The sequence below is a fragment of the Lissotriton helveticus genome, chromosome 3_1, assembly GCF_964261635.1.
Source record: "Lissotriton helveticus chromosome 3_1, aLisHel1.1, whole genome shotgun sequence".
NCBI classification, from domain to species: domain Eukaryota; kingdom Metazoa; phylum Chordata; class Amphibia; order Caudata; family Salamandridae; genus Lissotriton; species Lissotriton helveticus.
This window is the reverse complement of record NC_136061.1, coordinates 710,301,573-710,323,025: the sequence shown is the minus strand read 5'-3', so window position 1 is coordinate 710,323,025 and position 21,453 is coordinate 710,301,573. Positions and strand designations below refer to the sequence as shown.

Genomic DNA, 21,453 nt, shown 5'->3' with positions numbered 1-21,453 from the left:
CCATTTCCCGAGGGCCCATGTTACCAATCCAACCCTGGTGTACTGCACCTGTATGACCGCAGTTGAGGCAGGTTCGGTATCAACAACCTGGAAAGCAGTGGTCAGCAAACGTCTACTTTGGACATAAATGAGAAAAAGGGCAGGTGTAACTGAAAAATCTGTCATAAGTGTATCAAAAGACAATAATTCACTGGCGGAAGTCAGCAATATTAATAATTCTCCTGTCAGCCCAAGATTCAAGGTTGGGCCGAGGGATGTGGTTATAGAGAACTACCAGTCTTATGAGGCCAGTCTTATGAGGCGATTTCAGGCACATAGAGGGGTCTGTATTTTTGGAGCTCTTGAGAACGTCACAAGCAAATTAAAACAGTGGAAAGTAATGGTAGGATTCTGGGAAGAGGAGCCGCCAACATAACGAAGTGTAATAGGCCAGAGGAACTCTCCATTGGAGGTAGGCCCGTCGTCGAGAGGGAATGTCCTGCTAGCCAATGAGCCGGCCATTGAATTTGAGCTGCTAAATATTATTGTTCAAAACCCGGAAGACCCAAACCATCTGCCTCGGTTGGGAACTTGAGGGTCAATAACGCCAACCCTCTTCGACCCTTATGCCAGGGAAACTTACTAAGCATTGTGTCCAGGTTTCAAAATAAAGAGTGCAAGAGTTGTAAGGGGAGATTGACAAAAATACAACAGCCGTGGGATTATTATTATTTTTTTTAGAGTTTTATAGAGCGCAAACCAGACCTGTGAGGGTATCTGAGCGCTTTACTGGATTGACAAGTGGTAGAAACAGTCTTGGGATGGGAGTATACAATTGGGATAGGAACAGGTAGATGCATTAAACGAGAAAGAAATAAAAGGCAGTAACATATCCCAGATACAGTTGGGTTTAAAACAGGTACATACATTATATGAGAGGGCAGCTGTCTCAATTCCCAGATGGAAATTTTTAATAAGCACGATTCTTCCCATAACAGATAAAGGCAGAGTCGCTCAAAAGGGTGATTGTGCCTTTAAGGACCCAGGTGCTCTGCCCAACTTAAAGTTCCGTAAGTCTTCCTGTAAATAATTTAAATGAATCCTAAGGTATCAGAATGTTGCCAGTTACCGACGTAAGCAAGGGTCTAACTGGAGGGGGATGGAGGGGCATCAGCAGTGCAAAGAGGGAAGATGCCATATTTAGAACAGTTCATGCTAAGCCCAGGGATCGCAGCAAAATCAGCAAGTGGTGAGCAATTGCTGCGATATCAAGCTGGGAATCCCTAACATTTAAAAGTATGCCATCCACTTAAAGAAACGCAGCATGGAGTGTGGTTTTGAGGTCAATGCACCAATGTATCCTCTGGTGCCTCAATTGGATTGCTAGAGGTTCCATTGCAATCACAACTAACAAAGGCGAGAGAGGACAGCCTGCTATTACAACTACAGGATAGTTAGATTCCTTTTTTTGGCATGTTTTCTCAATGGTATATTGTGTTTTTAGGGTGCATTTCCTAACTTTCTACAACAGTTCTTTTGCACCTGACTACCTCACTGTCTGTGCATTACTATTATATTTGGAAACAGCACTACCAGATTCGTTTCTAATGCACCATGTATGAACTCCATTTGTATATTCCAAGTTATACTCCCTTTGTTACCCCACTTAGACTTTGCTCTTATATATTTCACCAGCGTATTGCCTCATATTGTACTGTTGTTCATGGATTTAATGGCTCCATAGTGTTTTGCCACCATTTACTGTGTTTGGCATCTACACTTCTACTGGGTATTTTGCTTGAATAAGATGTGCTCATATACAATTTTGGCCTGAGTTTATCTTTTCCTATGGAAACTATAGAAGTAGCTTCACATAACTCTTGATGAATCAATCCCCTGTGATAAATCATATCCAAGGGGTCAAAATGCTGACACTACCTTTTTTGATAGATTATACTGTACCCCTGGATACATGGACCTCCATAACTGTCATATAATTTAAATTGGGGGTGTTCTGTTGTATGTTACAACTTTTTACTGCACCCTTTTATGTTTCTCTTATTAAATGTATTGCATTTAATATTTTAATATAAATCTTAAAAGGGGCTTACATCCATCCGTTACTTTTCATTAGTTTGTGTGCTTCCCAATTACTTTTACTCTGTTTCTTTTTCCTGTTGTTCCTCATGCGTTTCTCTTATCAGTGTCCCATGGCCCAAGTATTGTTTTCATCCGCTTTGCTGGAACGTCTTTTAAGTGTGTCAGCACTTCTGTGTGCTTTGTGGGTAGCCAAACGCTCCGATCGCAACTTACACCCACCAGACCCCCCGAGGCCGAAGCAGGGACCCAGTATAGGGCTCTCCTTTACTTGCATACGGAGCAGCGTACTCACCAGTTCTCCTGGATCCAAAGCAGGGACCCCTCTAGTGTTTCCTTTTGTTTGCAAACCGAGCAGTGCACTTACCAGTCCCCCCGAGGCTGAAGCAGGGACCCACTCTAGGGTTCCCTTTTGTATGGAAACCAAGCAACTCAGAGGCCGGCGTTTACAGAGACCCTACTCACGGCCATATCAAAGGTATTTTTAACTACTGCTTTGCGGCATTACTAAAGATGTCAGTAAGTATTCCTTGCACCATGCTCATTGTGCATATATGCACAGAACCTCTGTTGCCTGTATCAATGCCTGGTACTATCTCCGCTAGGTGGTACCTCTGCTACCTAATAATCACCTACATTTACTCTGCTGCTCATATCGAAGGTTGGAAATGCCTCTTCATGGCCTACCTCTACTTAGCTGTACCCTCCTCTGTGTACCTTTACTGACAGCACCAGTGGTTCTTGTAACTCTGCTCCTGTCTCATTTGTAACCTTGCATTCTGTACCTCCCCAGTCTATATCTATGCTTTTATGTGTCTGTACTGGGCTGTAGATTTGTTGCATGTATGCCTGCTTGGATATTGTAATTGTATTGTAATTGCATTTATATAGCGCTTACTACCCCTGACGAGGCGTCAAAGCGCTTTTTCGGCAAGTACCATGCTACTCCGGGACCCATAGAGGATTAGTGTTGAATTAGTATAGTGAAACATGCAAGTACATTTTAAGTGGTGGATAGGTTAGTCAGTTATTTGGATTTGGAATGATAGCAGAAGGATAGAGGAGGACAACGGTTTGTATTTATATAGCGCTTGTTGACGCAGGCTACAAAGGATTAGTGGTGAATTAATATGGTGAAATATGAAGTAATTTCAGTGGTGGATATTAGTCAGTTACTTGGAGTGAGAAGGATAGCTGAGGGATAAAAGGGGAAGAAAGATTTGCATTCATATCGCACTTGTTACCCCTGATGGGTGTTGAAGCGCTTTTCTAGAGAGTAGCACGCCACGCCGGAACCCATAAAGGATTACTGTTAAAAATTAGTATAGCAAAATATATGAAGTAATTTGAGTAGTGGATATGGTATTCAGTTATTTGGACAGTATATTAGTGAACATGTTAGTCTGTTAATTTCGATTGAAAAGGATAGTGGAGGGATAAAAGACTAAAGGTTTTTTTTTAGGTCTTCGCAGTAGGAGGAGGCTTTTGGATGAGTAAAAAGGAGTTTTGGAGGGGAGGACTCAGAGGGAAGAGTTTAGAAAGGTTTGTTTCAGGGGATCGGTATAGTAAATGTAAATGTAAAATGTAAGTGTAAATTGATACTTGTATAGCGCACTACTCACCCGCAAGGGTCTCAAGGCGCTTGTACGAATACCGCTGTGGAACCCATCCTGGCTTTCCCTGTGAGGTGTCCACTCCTGGGCACCCCCAAGGTGGAGGCCAGGCATCCTTAGCGTTGTGGGGGCCGTTGTGGAGATTAAGCAAGCTATTGCCCAGAGTTGCAGAGTGGGACTCCATGATTGGAATAGGCACCAAGGCGAGAATTATCAGGTCCGTGGAATTTTGAGCCCAAGACCCGCTGAGGCGGGGTATTGAACCCTGGTCCCGGGCTAAACCTCTGCATCAGGGTCTGCCGCTCTAACCATTGAGCCACACTTCTCCACAGTAAAAGAGGTGTCAGATGATGCAAGGAGGGGTAGAGTAGGAGAGAGCCTAGAAAGGGTTATTTTGGCAATCATAGTAGTGGTATGGGGTTTGGGATAAATGAGAGAGTAGATGTAGAGGATATATTGATAGATGTATAGGATAAGAGATAGGGTAGTGCATTGGAGGGAGTAGTAGAAGAAGTTTGAGATGAGTCAGAAGGTTGGGCTAGAAGATATATTGAGCAAAGTATAGGCCGAGTAATAGGGTAGTGCATTGGAAATGCTAAATTAGAAGAAAGTGCTAAATATATAGAGCCATAATTACATTGAAAGTATATAGATACATAAAGGAGGTAAGTATATGAAGATTAAAAAATATTGATAGAGGCACAGGATGAGAAATAGGGTAGAGCATAGGATATGCTTTTTCAGGAAAAAAGTAACAGACACACAGATCCAAGTACATGGAAGGTACATAGATGCACAATGGAAGTATGTACATGTAGACCAAAAATGATTTTTATTTATTTGTTATTATTATTATTTTTTCTCTCAACAACATAATTATTTTACATGTTTATACAAAGTAATACACAAAGATAGGTACATATCTATAGTGAAATCAAATGCTTGTATACAGAGGGATATGCTGTAAATTTTTGTTTACGTATGGTGCTTATGTGGGGATGAGCCAAATCTTGAGTAGTTTTCTGAAGATAAGTTGGTTGTCGGTGGACCTTATGTTGGGGGGTAAAGAGTGCCATAGTTTGACTGCTTTAACAGAGAAGGATGTGTCACCCATGTTTTTGTTCTTGTATGGTAGGATTTTGAGGCAAGATGCTCCTTTAGAGATTAGGTTCCTTTGTTGTTTGGTGATTTTACTCCTGAGGAAGAGTGGTCCCATTCCATGTATTGCTTTGTGGGTGATACAAAGCAGCTTGAACGTGGATATTCTGCCAACTGGTAACCATTGCAGGGCATTCAAGGCAGGGGAGATGTGGTATCGCGGTTTGATATGCAAGAGTAGTCTGGCAGTCGAGTTCTCAATCCATTGTAGTCTTTTCATGGCTGTTAAAGGTGATCTGTGGTAGAGGCTATTGGCATTATCGAGTTTGGACAGAACAAGGGAGATGGTAGCTTGGACCTTGTGTGGAAATCCCAAATGAGGGAAAATTTGTCACCGCGTTTTTATAGTAGCAAAACTTGATCTTGCTAGTTTACCCACTTGGGCATCCATTGACAGCTTGGAGTCCATGGTCATTCTGAGGTTTCTTACTTCCTTCGATACTTTAGGCAGTGATCCCAGTTCATCAGGCCATGCGGCCATGCGGGTTGTAATGTTTCCAATCGCCAAACGTGAGTACTTCAGTTTTGAAGCATTCAATTTGAGATGACTCCAGGTCATCCACTGATCCACGGCTTTGAGACAGCTGAAAATTGGTGATTTTCCAGTGTCTTTGGGGCACTCCAGTTGAAGGAGTATTTGCATGTCATCTGCATAGTTGTAGCACGTGAGGTGAAATGTATTGATCAGTACTGGTAATGACTTCGTGTAGATGTTGAAAAGCATGGGCGAGATGATAGAACCTTGAGGGACCCCTGCTTTTGTGATGTACGGTTTGGATGAGAAAGGTGGGGTATGGATGACATTAGTTCTGTTTCGAAGGTAGGACGCAATCCAGTCTAGAGCAGTTCCCTCTATGCCGGCTTCATAGAGACTTTATTTCAGAATGTCATGGTCAACCGTGTCAAAGGCAGCTGAGAGGTCCAAAAGGAGTAGCGCAGCAACCCCGTTGTGGTCAACTGTAATCTTTAGGACATCCCAAATGGCATGGATGACAGATTCAGTGCCTCTTCCTGGACGGAATCCTATTTGGAAGTCTGAAAGTATGTCATTCTCTTCAAAAATTGTGACATCTGGGCGAACGCTGCTCCTTCTATCAGTTTGCCCAGGAACGATTCATTTGTAATGGGTCTGTAGTTGTCAGGGTTCAGCTGATCCAAGTTTGTTTTCTTCAGTGAAAGGCTTATGTATGACTTGTTGAGTTATTCTGGAAATATTCCGGTAGTTAAGGAATTGTTGATGATTCTTCTTACTAGAGTGGCAGCAGAGGTTGTTAAAAGAATTGTCTTGGACGTTTGTGGTGGGCAGGGGTCAGAAGGGCTGCCGGCAGGCCTGCTTGCTTTGGCCAGGTCCATAAATTAATCGTGTGAGATATGTTGGAAGGTACGGAGAGGCTTGATTAGAGCATTCTTGGATTGTTGTTTTGTACAAGGGTTAGTGCTGGTGCTTTGTTTCTGTTTTAAGTAAGATTCCAACGTGTCTGCTTTGTCCGTGTGATGATTTATCAGTTTGTCTGTGAAGTCTTGAGTAACAGGATGAGTTCCTTCTAGGCAATTTGGTTTGCAAAATTCATTGAGTATTTACTAGAATTCTCTATTTGCACATTTAGGGTTTTGAATTCTGTCTGAATAGTACATTTTCTTAGCTTTTTTGATAGCCAACTTGTATAATCTGTTAATTTTCTGTAGGTGAAGTTTGTCTTGTTTGGCGTTTGTTTTGAGTCAGGTACGTTGCAGCTTTCTAATTTGATGTTGCCTATACATCTACTTGCTGTACATTTGCACATTGTAACATTATATCAGGTGTCTCTGCTTGTTTATGCAACTGCTCTTTGTACCTAAGTGACCAGCCCCTCTACAGTGCTTAGGTTGTACCCCTGCTATCTCTACCTCCAAAGGCTGCACCCCTCACACCCTGTCACTTATACTTGTTTTACAGCTGCTTATGTACCTCTGTTGTATATAGCTCTTCTAGAGCGCACCTCATCGGCTTATCCTTCCAATGACTGCACCTGTGCTTTCCCATACTTTAACTTTGTTGTATACATTTTCTGTGCAGTCAAGCTAAGGACTCAGATGTCTGGACATCTGCTTTACCTTTATCTTTGCTTGCCATTTATTCTGCTTGGCTTGACAGCCCAGGTTTTCTGCAACGTGTTTGTAGCTCCACTAGCGAGTGACTCTTCTTGATTGCGTCTATCCTGCCCACAGAGTAGGTGCTGTGACCAGAACATCCTAAACCTTTATTTGATTCATTCAAAACTCCACATTTCTGTTCTTTCTTTTTCAGCACTCAGATTTTGCTCATTTCTTATCTTTTTGATTTTTTACTTGCTTGCTGACCTTCCCTTTCTTTTTTCTTAAATCTTTACTCATCTTCTTGCGCCCTTCCTCAGTCCCTCCTTCTCTTTTGCTTTCCTTTATTTTCCTGGAGTTTTATATAGCGCAAACTCGACCCAAAGGTATCAGAGCTCTTTACATGAGCACTAGCGCATTACACAAGGACATGTTCATTGTTATTTTTCTCGTTATTCCTCCCTTTCTCTCTCCTCGTAACATAGGGCCTTCTTCCCTATTTCTTTTGTACCATACACACACTGTATTTTACATTTTTTTCACATGTTTATCTCTGACCTACCTCTCTCCCCCTCTGCCAGGTCCTTCCTCCTAACACACACTCACTTCCCACCCGTCCTCCCTCCTCACCTCTGCATTCTCTCTATTGTCCCACTCTAATCCATTATTCTCCTACAGTGTCCTACAGGAAGGAAATTAATATTATATTTATTGCATCTATCTGTGCGCATGCACACCTTTTGCATGTCACACCTGTACCTTCTGGCATTCAGGACCCTATGTTCAAAGATTAGTTTACCATATCAGTTTTATACCTGCTGACCAAGCTAAAACTTACAACACAATTATTAAAAATCACATTGGTGAAACCTATTGCATTTACCAATGTTTGTTTTACAATGGCCACTGTGCTTAATTTTGAAATATATATATATATATATATATATAAAATGTCATAATTCATCATTCATTAAACAATTATCTATTTAATAGAATAAACAAGACCATTACATTTGGCTTTTCTTCTAAACACATATTTCTCATTCCTTCTTTTTCTTCATTCTGTAATACAGTTACTGATAATTTATCACATATTCCTGTCAATGATTTTAATATACCATTGATATTCCACCATCTGTGGAGGCCCCCATAAGCTGTATATGTGATCCAACGTCACTATTGAAGGTATCAGCCCAACTACAAATACACATTCTTGACAAAGAAGAAGTGGTTATGGTTATTGTCTTAGTGTAGGCAATTGAAAGAGTCTACTGCCCTGCTCAGCTTAATGTTCAATATCTTCTGGACTATGAGCCAGCTGTGAAAAAGTATGAATGGCCACCTTCCAATAAGGACTCTAGAAAATAAATTGTGACGGGCTCAAGACATTATCCAGTTTTTGCCCCTCCCTTTTTGCCATGTAGTTGAGGAGCACTGTAGAGGCCATGAGCAGTTTTATGCATCAAGACACCAAAGTCTGAGCCATGCGTGATACAAGTCCTTGCAATCTTTCTACAGCCTTGCAACTGGTGCTGGATGCCCTCCAAATCAGGTTTTCCCTGCAACATTAACCATACTGGCAGAGCTCCTTTCAGAGGTCCACATGGAATGTAGGCTCACAACTCAAAATGTGCAGCAGAAATAAATCAATGTCAAGCCAAATACTCATTTCTATGAGAGAAAAAAGTATTTTACTCACATTGCTAACCTCACAAAGGAAAAATACATAGAACATTCACAATAACACAATTCTCCTTGAGATTGGAGTTCTAGTGTTTCAGTTCCTTGCCCCAATCCCTATTCATGTTGGCGATAGTGGTTATTCGCCATTCATTGTTGATACAATCCAGGGAATGCCCTACTAGCAGTCTGTGTATCAAGAGTCCACTCTGATCCTTACTGTTAGAAATGGGGGTCTTTAGTTGGCAGAGGTGGGCATCTTTGTCCAAATAGGGACCCTTCTTCCTAGTCAGGATAAGGGAGTTACAGTCCTGAAATAACCCCTTCTCACCCCCTTGGTAGCTTGGCACGAACAGTCAGGCTTATTCTAGAGGCAGTGTGTAAAGCCTTTGCACATAACCAACAGTAATACAGCGTAAGCACTTCAAAAGGGCACCACAGCAGTTTAGAAAAATATCCAAAATTTTTAAATACTCAAGACCAGACCAAAAACGATTAAAATCCCCAATACAGTACTTAGAAATCTTCAGTTATCATAATAACCTTGAAAAACAGTTCCTTGAAATCCATAGCTCTCTCTGGGGCTATCACGGTGTTGTGAACATACAAATCCAAACAGTTCTGGCTGACCGCGACGTCGCAGGCCAGCTACGGTGTTAGGAAGACCCGCAAAACAGTACTTTTTAGAAATGTAGGGCGTCGGCGACCTCTCGTTGAGCTTCCGAAAGCACAGCATCAGTAGGCGTCGGTTCCAGAGGCCGGTGCTGGAGTCGTTGGGCCCTCAAAGTCACACGTGTTGCATTTTAAACTCCTCACGGTTGAAGTCAGGAGCGGTGGCGTTAGCAGACGTCGGGTGCTGCGGTGCGAAGTGTACCGAGCGGTGTGCGATGCCCTCAGGTCTCTGTGCGAGCAAAGACTTGTGGCGGCGTTAGATGGCTTCGTCTGTGAGACCAGGGTCGTGGTGTGAAGTGATGCAGTGCTCGTTGCGGTGCTGCCAGGTCATGGTGCAGGCGTCGTCTTCTTTGCTGGAGCGATGTAGTCGGCTGATGAACTGGAGTCGATGGCACCAGCGTCAGTAGGCCAAGGCTGCAGTGCGGGATGAGGGCGGTGCGTCATGTAGCTTTATGAGCGGTGCCCTCGAACCATGGTGCAAGCAGCGGCATCAATTTTGGCATGGAGCAGCATCATCGGGGATACCAAGGCGGCGTTGTGAAGCTAGGCGGTGCAGAGTGCGTTGCCCACAGGGCCCGGTGCGAGCAGTGGTTCGGTGGCAGCATCAGCAGGCGTTGTCGGTGAGTCCAGGGTAGCGGTGTGGCATTGCAGCACAAAACACACTGTCCCCAGTGCTGAGGGCAGAAGAACGTGAAGTCTTTGCTGTTCCTGAGACTCCTTCAACAAGGGGCATGCTCTATCTCCAGCCGTTGGAGAAACGCACAAAAGTAGATTGCAGAAAGTTCAGTCCAGTCATTTCACTGCCAAAGACAGAAGCAGCCGCTGTAGGCAAACACAGCAAAGCACTCAGCAAAGTGGTAGTTCCTCATCACAGCTTCTCCAGCTCTTATTCTTGGCAGTCTTCTTGGTCCAAAAGACTTCTAAACTTCAGGGGTTTGGGCTCCACTTTTTATAGCCCAAAATCCTTTGTCCTCTCAGGCAAAGAGTGTCTGTGCCCAGACAGAACCAGTTCTGCTCTCTCGGGTCTAGCTTCCTAGTAGGGAATGGAGACAATTTTGTCAGAGGCAGACCAGGCCCATTCAGGTGCAAGGAAATCTCCTCCCCTACTCTAAATACAGCTCAGGTCTATTTAGCCCTTTCCTGACCCACCTAGACTATCAGGTGCCTCTGTGGCTCCCCAGCCCCTGTCATCCAAAACACAGACAGTCAATCCACAAACCCAGCTGAGGCCTGCGGGATGGCTGAGAAAGAAAATATCTACTTTCTGAAAATTGTATTTTCAAACACAGAATGTAAAAATTACCTCCACTAAAAGATGCATCTTTAGATTCTGAATTCAGGCATACTAAACTTTATTTTTCTACCTAGTTCCCAGGGCCAGTTATGTTTATAAGATTTTATAAACAAACTCCCCATTCTGTCCTAAGGGGAACAGGTAGACTTGCAATAGTGAAAAACAAAATTGGCAGTAATTCATTATCAGGACATGCCACAAACACCAGGGCATGTCCTACCTTTCCCATACACCGCACCCTGCCCACAGCGGCATCTTGGGCCTACCTTAGGGGTGACTGACATGTAAGAAAACGGAGGTTAGGGCCTTCCAAGTAGTTGTACTTGCCAAGTCGACATGGCAGTACCAGACTGCACACAGGCTCTGCAATGGCATGCCAGAGTTACATTTATGGGCTGTTTGTGTGGGTGGCACAATCCAGTGCTGCAGCCCACTAACAGCATTTGATTTCCAGGCCCTGGCACACCCAGTGCACTTTACTAGGGACTGACACATAAATCAAATAGGCCAATCATGGAAATACCAAGCCATAACACATTTTACCACAGGAGCACTTGCACTTTCCCATTGATCATCACTGAGAAAAGTGCACAGAAACACTAAGCCAGCAAAAACAGAGTCAAAACCGGGAGGTCAGAAAGCAAAAACTCAGGGAAAACACGCCAAAAGATGCCAAGTCTAACACTTACATTAAAGTCAAAAGTGTCCTAGAACAGCAGCTCCCCAGGGCTGATAAGCCCAAAACAAGTCTTCCATGAACAGGTAGGACTAAAGTGTAGAGAGTCATGGACTGTGCCCTGTTCCTGGGCACTTGCAGCATCTCAGGTCCCGATCAGGTGAGTTGGCTGCAGAGTCAGTGGCTGCCCTTGACAGGCTCTCTCTCCCTCACAGTTGTGCTCCGACATCGATCTGAGGTTTCCTGCACTTCCTCCTCTGAGGAAGTGTCTCTATGCTTCCAATGGGGAGGAGAGTGATACTGATGCTCCAGTCCTCGATCCTGAACTTGGGTGATGATGCTCCCATGCTGTCCTCACTTTCTCAACATGTTTCGACCAGTCACAGTCCTTGTTTCTCCCAGTGTCCTATGGGACACCACCACTCACAGTTTGGGGATCTGTCCAGATCAACACCGCACAAGTATCTCTGGCAGCACCTCTTGGCATACAGGATTGCTGTACAGCTGCCACACAAGGCTTCGGCCCTCACTGCATTGCAGTTTTTACCACAGCAACCCTTCCTGCCATATGGGGTCACCGCAGCATTACTGTGCAGACTTCGGCCCTTAATGAATGCCAGTCTTTAACACGGTGGGTCCTTCTGACGTATGGAGTCACCACAAAGTTACTGTGCAAGGCTTCAGGCCTTACCGCACAGGGGTCAATTCAACGGATCTTTCCTGGCATATTAGGGTTCCCGACTCAGTCCTGCACGTGGGCAATGACCCTATCCTGCAGTAGCCATTTTGTCACATTGTTAATTCAAGTCAAGAAATACTTTATTCGGTTCAATTTTCAAAACCACAAAAGTACAAAAAACACACAAAATGGTCCACAGAACACCATGCAGCATAACAGTTTTAAGAACAGCAATATATACATCATTACATGATTAAAATAAAGGAACATGAGAAAATTAGTTTAAAATTTGATTCAGGTTTCAGGGAATGATCTTTACAGTAATTCATCTAGGACCAGTTAATATTTTTGCTAAGTCTCACCGCTATGCTTAGGAAACTGGCTACATTGTAGATCTCCCAAATGTTTGATAATAGTTGTAAATATAATATAGCTGGCTTAACTTGCCTAAACCCCTTCCCCTTCAACAGGGGTATAATAAACTTTTTCCTAATAGTTTTAAAATAATCACAGAAAAACAGGAAATGTACAGTATCCATGATTGAATGGCCATCAAAATTACATAACTCTAGATCATATTGCTTAGTCCAACCAGGACGGCCAGAAATTAACAGATGAAATTTGTCTAACCGAAACCTTGTTAAAAGGAATCTATGATCTGGGTTGTTCACAACTCTTAAGTAGAGTTCCAGAGTATGTCCAGTGGATACGATCAATTGATGAATCCTGACCGATGGCTTTAACAGTTCCACCCCTTCTCTGTCCATCCCTCGGTTCAACAAAAAAGTGTTTTTAACCCACTTCAGATCTCCTCTAACAAGGTTAGATTGTTCATTAAACAATTCAGGCCGGCATAGCTTTACACATAGTTGATATACGTATTTCAACCAAGGGATCTTATCCCAATGATCTAACGTTAGGCAGTCCTTGAAAATGTCATGGTTCACTTCCAATTCCGAGTTAAGGCAAACTGAGATCCATTTAAGTAGAGGGGCAATGGCGATTCGATCCTCCAGGTAGTCCACGCCGCATTCCTGATGAACTATGAAGGTAGCCGTGGATCGTGGCAGGGAGAGAATCGTTTTAAGGAAATTATCTTCCGTTACCTGGAGCATTTTAACTGGCCTAAAACCCCATAAATGTGCACCGTACATGGCGATTGCAATACACTTAGCGGCATAAACCTTTAAAACTGCCTCCAGAGGTTTCACCCCTAGCTTGCGTGAGAAGCCCAGCACCGCTGAAATAGAGCGTGCCAGGGCATTTCTTTTCTCCAGTAATTGAGGGTTCCACGTCGAACAGTCATCAAATACGACTCCCAAATAGGGAAATCTAGAGCTCCTTGTTAGTTTATGCCCATTGCATTGCAGTGTCATTACATTTTTCCTGACATTCCCTTTCTGAGCCACCACCATGACGTGAGATTTTCCATAGTTAACACTTAAATCAAGGTTTGACATAAAATCATAAAATGAATTCAACAGGCATTGGAGACCCACTGCAGTTCTGGATAAGAGAACAGCGTCATCCGCATATAATAATGCGGGTAGAAGATACTTCCCTGCTCTCGGGATATCCATGTTCGCTTCTCCCAAAACTCCACCCAAATCATTTATGTATAGTGTAAAAAGCAGGGGAGCTAAGATGCATCCCTGCCTTACACCGTTGGTGATTCTAATGTTATCCGTGCAGTTACCCTTTTTATCAAATCTTACCCTGGCTGTTAAATCTCTATGGAGGTCCGCTAGGAAATACACAATATTAGGGTCTATTCCTATCTTAAGAAGCTGGCCCCATAACTTGGATCTGTTAACTCGATCAAATGCCGAGGACAGATCCATAAAGGCAATGTACATGGATCCTGGCTTCGCGATTGTGTATTTCCCTATAAGCAATTGCAGATTCAAGCTTTGGTCTATAGTACTACGCCCCTTTCTAAAACCATACTGTAAGGGAGATAGGGTATTAGTATCCTCTAGCCAGTCAGTCAGTTTACATAGAACCACTCTCCCTAGGACTTTTACTGCAGAGTCGATAAGGGGTATAGGGCGGTAATTGCCAGGGTCACCCCTATCCCGTTTTTTGTAAATAGGGACAATCACGGATTGAGACCATGTCTCTGGAATGCCTGTTTTAGAAATTCTATTAAAAACATTTGCTAAAATTTTGGACCAAAATGGGATATTAGCCTTAAAAAGATCAGAGGGAACACCATCCGGCCCTGGGGCCTTGTTACTGGTCATTTTACCAATGGCTACGGCCACCTCACCCTCATCCACAGATAGGGTGTAAGGCAGTTTATTAAAGGTGGTCGAAGCCTCTGCCCCCAATGTTTCTTGTTCATAAACAGACTTAAAGTGCAGGTGCCATTTATCCTCTTGGATTCCACAATCCATTTCGTTATTACTAGAATTGGCAAAGTATGGTTGGTTGACCACGGCCCAAAACTTGGCGCTGCTTTTTAGTACATCTATTGATGTCAGCTCAGCCCAAGCGTCCTCTCTGATCTCGCGCCGTCTTTTTTCAACTACTGACTTATATTCTTTCCTAAGGGTGGCCACAAGCGATCTATCCACTGGTTTGGTTTTCAGGGCCATTTTCAGATTATGGTTGGCCGCAGAGCAATTCTTGTCAAACCAGCCTTCCTTCCCTCTCGCTTTACCTCTACCCTGCCGTGTCAGATTGGAGACTATGTCGAGGCAGATCTTTTGGTACGCCTCCACCACTTCATTGTCCCCCGCCTGTTCATCCATGCAAAGCTTTCGTTCATCCCGGCTACTACAACAGAGATTACTAAAAAACTCCTCAGGGACTATCTTACACCATTTAATTCTACGGCCTTGGTCAGTCAGTCGCATGTCACATTTGTCCACCAAGTTCAACCTACTTTCCCTGATGGCAAATACATTATCCATCCTTAGTACAACTGGATTGTGATCACTAAAATGGGACCGCACAACTGAGTAACTAGTAATATAGCTTCCACAGCTGCGGCTTAAAAAGATGTAATCAATTACAGACCCGTTACCATGTCCTGTAAATGTTGGAATATCCTCATCACACCCACAAGGTAGCGTTAACCCGTTATCGGCTAGCAAAGTTTCCAAAAATATGCCCTGGTCAGAATGCTCGAAGTGAATGTTCTCCTCATTCGGAGGGCCAAATAAGACATTTGAGGGACATTTGTCCTGACAGCTATGAACATTAAAATCCCCCATTAGTATGATAGTACAATCAGACTCCGATGACTCATTAAATTTAAACAAAAAAGAGTTTAACATCATTAGATTACTGATCGAGTGGGCCCTATCAAAGGAGTTATAAAAATGTACTACCAGGACATTATAAGAGCCTTTGCGGGTAATTTGGACTGCAAGACAATAGCGGCATCCAGTAGCTATTTCCTTGTAGGTGCCTGAGATTTTAGCAGATACCAAAGTAACCAAGCCCCCTCGTGCGCGCCCCCGAGCAGAGGTGACAGCTGAAAGAAAAAATGTAGTAAAGCCATCAACAGTAAGTATATTTTGTGTGTCCCAAGTTTCCTGTAAGGCTATTATGTCCATAGTCGCTATAAAGTTCCTCCATATGGGATCATCAATTTTACTCCTAAGACCAGCGATGTTCCATGATCCCACGATCATCTCACCCTTCCCCAGTGTTTGATCCTTTTTTTCTGGCAGTGAGTCCCCTCCTTCGGCGCCCTGATTGATTGTAGGAATTAAGTCAGTATTTGTCTCCTGCACAGCCTGAAAACTTTTTTCATTTTGTGATGGGGTTGGGGAGATATTTTGCAACCAATTGAACAATGAATCCTGTTTTTGTCAATCAACCCAATCTAAATTAGACAAGCACTCATAACGGTTAACCGTTGGGGTGTAAAAATGGTTATCGTACCCATTAACATTCTGTGGATAATTGTAAGGATGTCCATTCAGTGGCCCTACAGCAAACCCACCTTGAATAGATCTGCCTCTTCTTCTCTTTACCAGGTTCCAGTTATCATCACCACCCTCCTCCCAACCGTAGCCTCGCTCCTCCCACGAGGCATTGAACCTGCGCCTACTTTTTTGGTCACTTGGGCCCCTTAGCCAACTCCATCTTTTATCCACTTGATTCTCAGGCAAGTAAAAATAAGAGAGCGGCCTCGCAGTGACAGTACTGGCTTGGTAACGAGAGGTTCCTCTGCAAATATGTTCTACCACCTGTGGATTCTCAAATGTTACCACAACACAATCCCCTTGTAAGTTTTTTCTATTCCCACCCACCCAGGGGGCTCTCTCCACCATTAGGAAGTTACTGGGGATATTCGGTGGTAGGGGATGGTTGTTTGATAACCAGTGGCAAACTTTATTTTTCAATGTCTGGAAGGGTTCCACATAAGATGGTGATATTTCTGTTACCCCAGTCAAGATGACTACATAAGGACAGGCGTCTGGGGGTAGATGGATATTTCTTCGGGCCTCCTCCTTAGCTCTTGGGGCTGAATCTAAATTAGGGGTCGAGGGTATAGGGTCTTTAAACTTAACTTGAGGGGTTATCTTGGGTTTAGCTAGATTAGGTGTTTGGTTAGGGTCAGGAATCTTAGCCTTTGCACCTCCAGTATTTTGGGTATTGATCGGGTTTTTTGGTGCGGTGTTTTTACCCAGGGTGACATTTTTATCGGCCAAGAGTGGCTTGGTTACTTTGGTCACAACCTGGGGGGCTGTGTTAGTTAGACTGAAACTAGGGGCACTTATGTCTTTGTGGATGTTTTTCAGCACCTTTTCTAAACATCGTAGCCTTGCCTCTATAGGTTCAAGGAGGATGTTTAACATTTCAAGGATGTTATTATTCGTCACAAGTGCCCCACTTCCATCTAGCTGAGTTTCCACCGAGTTGTTATCTTCACCGCTTACTACCATAAGTTCCTCCAAACTACTATCTACAATCGTATCGTCTGGAAGGCTCAATGGTAAACCAGCAATTACAAGGTTTGCCCCCTCCTTTTCCTTTAAACCTCCCGCCAGGTCCCCACTCACTGCCACAGGGTCTACGATGGATGCATCCTGATTATGGGTGTTTTTGGCTTTCCTAGCTTTGCGAGTACTTGATTTGTTGGCCTTGTTTTTGGGAATTGCTCCCTCTTTCAGCCCTCTTTCATTTATGTCAGTGGCCGTCGGCCGATTATTCGCCCTCGCTGTTACCAGATCAATATCCGGGCTACCCTCTGATAACAAGGTGGAATTAGGGGGGACCTAAAGGCCCTGTTGCAAAGTTAGTAAATGCTGGTCCCCGTCATTTTCTTTGTCTAACCTGTCCCGGTTTTTTGGGCAAGTCGAGGTGTTGGGCGTACGTGCCTGGGCGATGACACCTAGTGAAGATCTTCTAGCAATGGCCAAATCTTGGGACACCCTTCTGTCCATTAAAACAATCCCTTCATCAATTAAAGCATTGGTACGGATAATAAAATCATCAAGGGTGTTAGTTAGCTTTTTTGCTCCCCCAGCAGCCATACTTCTAGTCTCTCGCTGATCCATGACAATACTTGCTCCTACTTACCTATAAAACAATAAAGTTTTATCTACACAAGTTTAGCAATCCAGGTTACCGGTTACTAATATATACTGAGCCTGTAGTTGATAAAGAGGTGTCTGATGATCAATACGGCGGGGTGACTTGGGCAGGGGGTATAGCCCAGGCCAGGCTCCTCAGGCCTCTGAGGGCCACAGAGGGCCCGCCCTTTGCCCGGGCTTAGCCCCGGGCGCTCCCGCGCGCTCCCGTGCGCTCCCGCGCGCTCCCGCGCTGCGGTAGACAATGTAGAAGTTATAAGGGAAGTGACGCGCTGGGGGGCGGGGCTTGCAGGGAGAGCGGGCCAGGTGTGGACTATTGGCCGGGTAGGGACTCCTGGTAGTTGGAGTCCCTGCAGTTGCTCGCAGCCCTGCAGCTCTTCCCCTTTGCTCCTCGACAGCGCCCAAAACAGAGACCAGTTCAGCCCAGCGGTCCTCGCAACGAAGCGGGACCCGCGCAGCGGGTCCGGCGAGGAATGGCGTTCAAGACAGGAACAGCAGCAAGCTCTCAGGACAGGAATCCACAGTCCACACAAGATGAAGGGCAGTTCAAATAAGGAAAGCGTCCCACCAGTACAGGAAACAGGTAGAGATTTAAAGGTCCGTTCGCTGGGGGGCGGGGCTTGCAGGGAGAGCGGGCCAGGTGTGGACTATTGGCCGGGCAGGGACTCCTGGTAGTTGGAGTCCCTGCAGTTGCTCGCAGCCCTGCAGCTCTTCCCCTTTGCTCCTCGACAGCGCCCAAAACAGAGACCAGTTCAGCCCAGCGGCCCTCGCAACGAAGCGGGACCCGCGCAGTGGGTCCGGCGAGGAATGGCGTTCAAGACAGGAACAGCAGTAAGCTCTCAGGACAGGAATCCACAGTCCACACAAGATGAAGGGCATTTCAAATAAGGAAAGCGTCCCACCAGTACAGGAAACAGGTAGAGATTTAAAGGTCCGTTCGCTGGGGGGCGGGGCTTGCAGGGAGAGCGGGCCAGGTGTGGACTATTGGCCGGGCAGGGACTCCTGGTAGTTGGAGTCCCTGCAGTTGCTCGCAGCCCTGCAGCTCTTCCCCTTTGCTCCTCGACAGCGCCCAAAACAGAGACCAGTTCAGCCCAGCGATCCTCGCAACGAAGCGGGACCCGCGCAGCGGGTCCGGCGAGGAATGGCGTTCAAGACAGGAACAGCAGCAAGCTCTCAGGACAGGAATCCACAGTCCACACAAGATGAAGGGCAGTTCAAATAAGGAAAGCGTTAATTCAACAGTGCTCCCCACTGGACCTTGCTTCCGCCAATGCTCTCCTCTTCCTCACAGGGCACACTGGTCTTGGCAAACAGGGTGGTGCTGGTGCTCCAGGACCCATGGGTCTATGATTCCCTGGGTGATGTCTCCTCACCCAGCATGGGGACTAGCAGGCATTGGACTCCAGTCCTGTTCCCAGACAGAAGTCTTTCAGAGATTCACCTCCTCATAGAGCCCACCTGGCTGCTTGGCAGACAATAATATTTAGGGGTCTTAACCTCCCATTCTCATATGGCACTTCCAGACACCAAATGTGATTTAGGGTCTGAGTCTTTGAAGTTGTTTTATTAGTGTTCTGCTTCTTTTGAATTGCACGCTCCTATGTTCTGTTTTCCTCTTGAAAGGCATTCTGTCACAGCAGGGATGTCCCTGAAGCTGAGAGTCCCACAACTCAGGCCATGGGAGTAACTAGATTTCACACCAGATGTTAGTCACAGTAATATGTGTGTCTAAAGGTTAGCCCAGAACCCCCAGCTCTACATTTTATGATTCTATTATCAGTCCCTTCTCCTTCCTGAAATGTGCCCGGGCCCCCTCTATGGGATCTCTCACTCAATCAAAGAACATCCTTTGAAGTTTGCAGAGGAGGCCTGTTCCTCCCCTAACCAGTGTGTGTCCCACCCAGCTTACATAAATGCAGCATTCCACAAATCCGTCTAGAGTGATCTCTCTACATACATTCTGTTTCACCATGCAGGCCTGGATTTCCCAAAATGGGCCCAGGGCCCTCCATGTAGTGTACCATCCACAGGCACACAGATACACTTAGTCAATGTATACAGCATACACAAAAGGATCTTTCCACTCCTACTGATCACTACACAGTATACTGCCACCACTGCACTTGTGCTGCTTAACTCCTTTCAAGTTCAAAACAACAGTTGATGGACAGAATGCAGAAAAATGTCATACATTCATCCCAGTACAGCGATCTGGGCCTAAATCCATCGTTTTTGTGCACTCCACACCACCCCAGTTCAGACATGGCCATATGGCGAGAAAGCAAAAGACGCACAATTAATGGACGGAATGTTGAACAAATCAAAGCAGTCACCCCTAGTCAAGAGATCTGGGTTAAATCCATCATTCTTTTGCTCCCCATGCCACCCCAGATCTCTGTACTGGGGTGAATGTATGACATTGTTCTGCATTCTGTCCATCAACTGTTGTTTTTGCCTAACTCCTTTCAAGGGCAATAATCTTCCACCTCTATGAGGCTAGCACTTTGAGCGCCCCTCGCGGTCCATCAAGACTGAAATACTTGAGACATGCATATGTCATGGCACACACGCATGATCCATGTTTGCCTATGACAACAAAAATCAGCATTAGCGATCCAGACATCAATAAATTCTGGCACTCAGGGCAAGTTTGCAGGTCAATTACCACAAAGAGGACTTTTCCATTCCAATACATACTGTGTGGTTTCTTCAGATCTGCTACCACCTGTATTGGAAAGGCTTTTCTCAAAATGAATCCCTGGGTTTCAAAGTAAGCCAGGTTAGGAATAATGGGGACTAACCCAAGTAACCCAGACATTCCATCTCATGATTGACTGGTTTGTAAATTCTAAAAACACTGTTTAAATCATGTCACTCTGTAATGTTACTGTTTCTATTATCTTAGTGCCGGGATATAAAGTGTCAGAATAACGTTAATGGACTAGGAAGTGGACGTCAAGAACAGGGGTGGGCTTCAGCCAAGAAAGAACATAAAATCATCGGTCCAGAGGAAATTTCAAGGCAGAACTTCGACTTCAGCCACCCTCAAGCAGAACACTCAATGAAAGCAATAGGTAAATATAAGCACTTCATGATAGTTAAAGGTGTAAGAAGTTATTTGAAATCAGTGGTATGTCGAAAAGTCATACCATTCTCCTGTCCATAGGATATATGTATGTCTGTTTATGTGTGTGTGTGTGCGTGCGTGTATACTTACATTACTATCATAATCTCACTCACTATGAAGTGAAAGGATTACATCTTCTGGCAAAATGTATTCCTCCAAAATATGCATTTTGGTGTTCGGTATTTTTTAAAACAATGACATGCCCAATGTCCCCCACATACAACTACTCTTAAGTATGTAGAAATAAAAATATATACCCTGTGTTTAAGACATGTACGTCATGATGCTCAATGATTATTTAACATGATTCCGTTTTCAAAAATGTCATCAAAAGTTTAGCCAACCTTACTTGCATCATGTCCATAAAATTGTTTATACATACAATTTAATTTAATTAATCCCTGTAAATGCGCACAATGCACCATCATATCTTGAACAATCATAATCAGTCACTACAATTCTCAGATTACGTCAAATTTGGCATCACAATCTGATTCTAACTATGTTCCAGGAACCTCATTAAATCTTAGAACCTGACGTAATACTAAAGTGCATATAAAACATCTGCTCAAGTGTAGTTAAAAAGTATTAGACGATACCGGTTCTTGTGTAGTAGCTGCATCGCATAAGGACAGTTTGACAGCAATGTTCCCTTACTTCATGGATAGTAATTGTATTATTAATCCAGATCTGATTACCCATTATCCTTTATGCCAAAGAGGGTTAATACATCAAGGGTTGCAATCAGGTTCTCTACACATATTCTAGACATTTCACCCTAAGTGGGTATGCAATCTCAAATCCACAGTGGTATTTATCAACATACCCTCAGTGCTGTCCCATCCGAATTCATAAG

The 21,453-nt window shown here is 44.3% G+C and overlaps 1 protein-coding gene across 1 annotated transcript in view; it reads left to right on the top strand.

Annotated features, from left to right (window-relative positions):
* Nucleotides 1-21,453, top strand: part of CCDC73 (coiled-coil domain containing 73) — a 2,033,683-nt gene that overhangs the window by 1,786,071 nt on the left and 226,159 nt on the right. Inside the window, exon 15 of the mRNA XM_078682465.1 lies at nt 20,376-20,544. Within this exon, the coding sequence (XP_078538591.1) occupies nt 20,376-20,544 (169 nt within the window). The remainder of the gene's footprint in view (nt 1-20,375; nt 20,545-21,453) is intronic.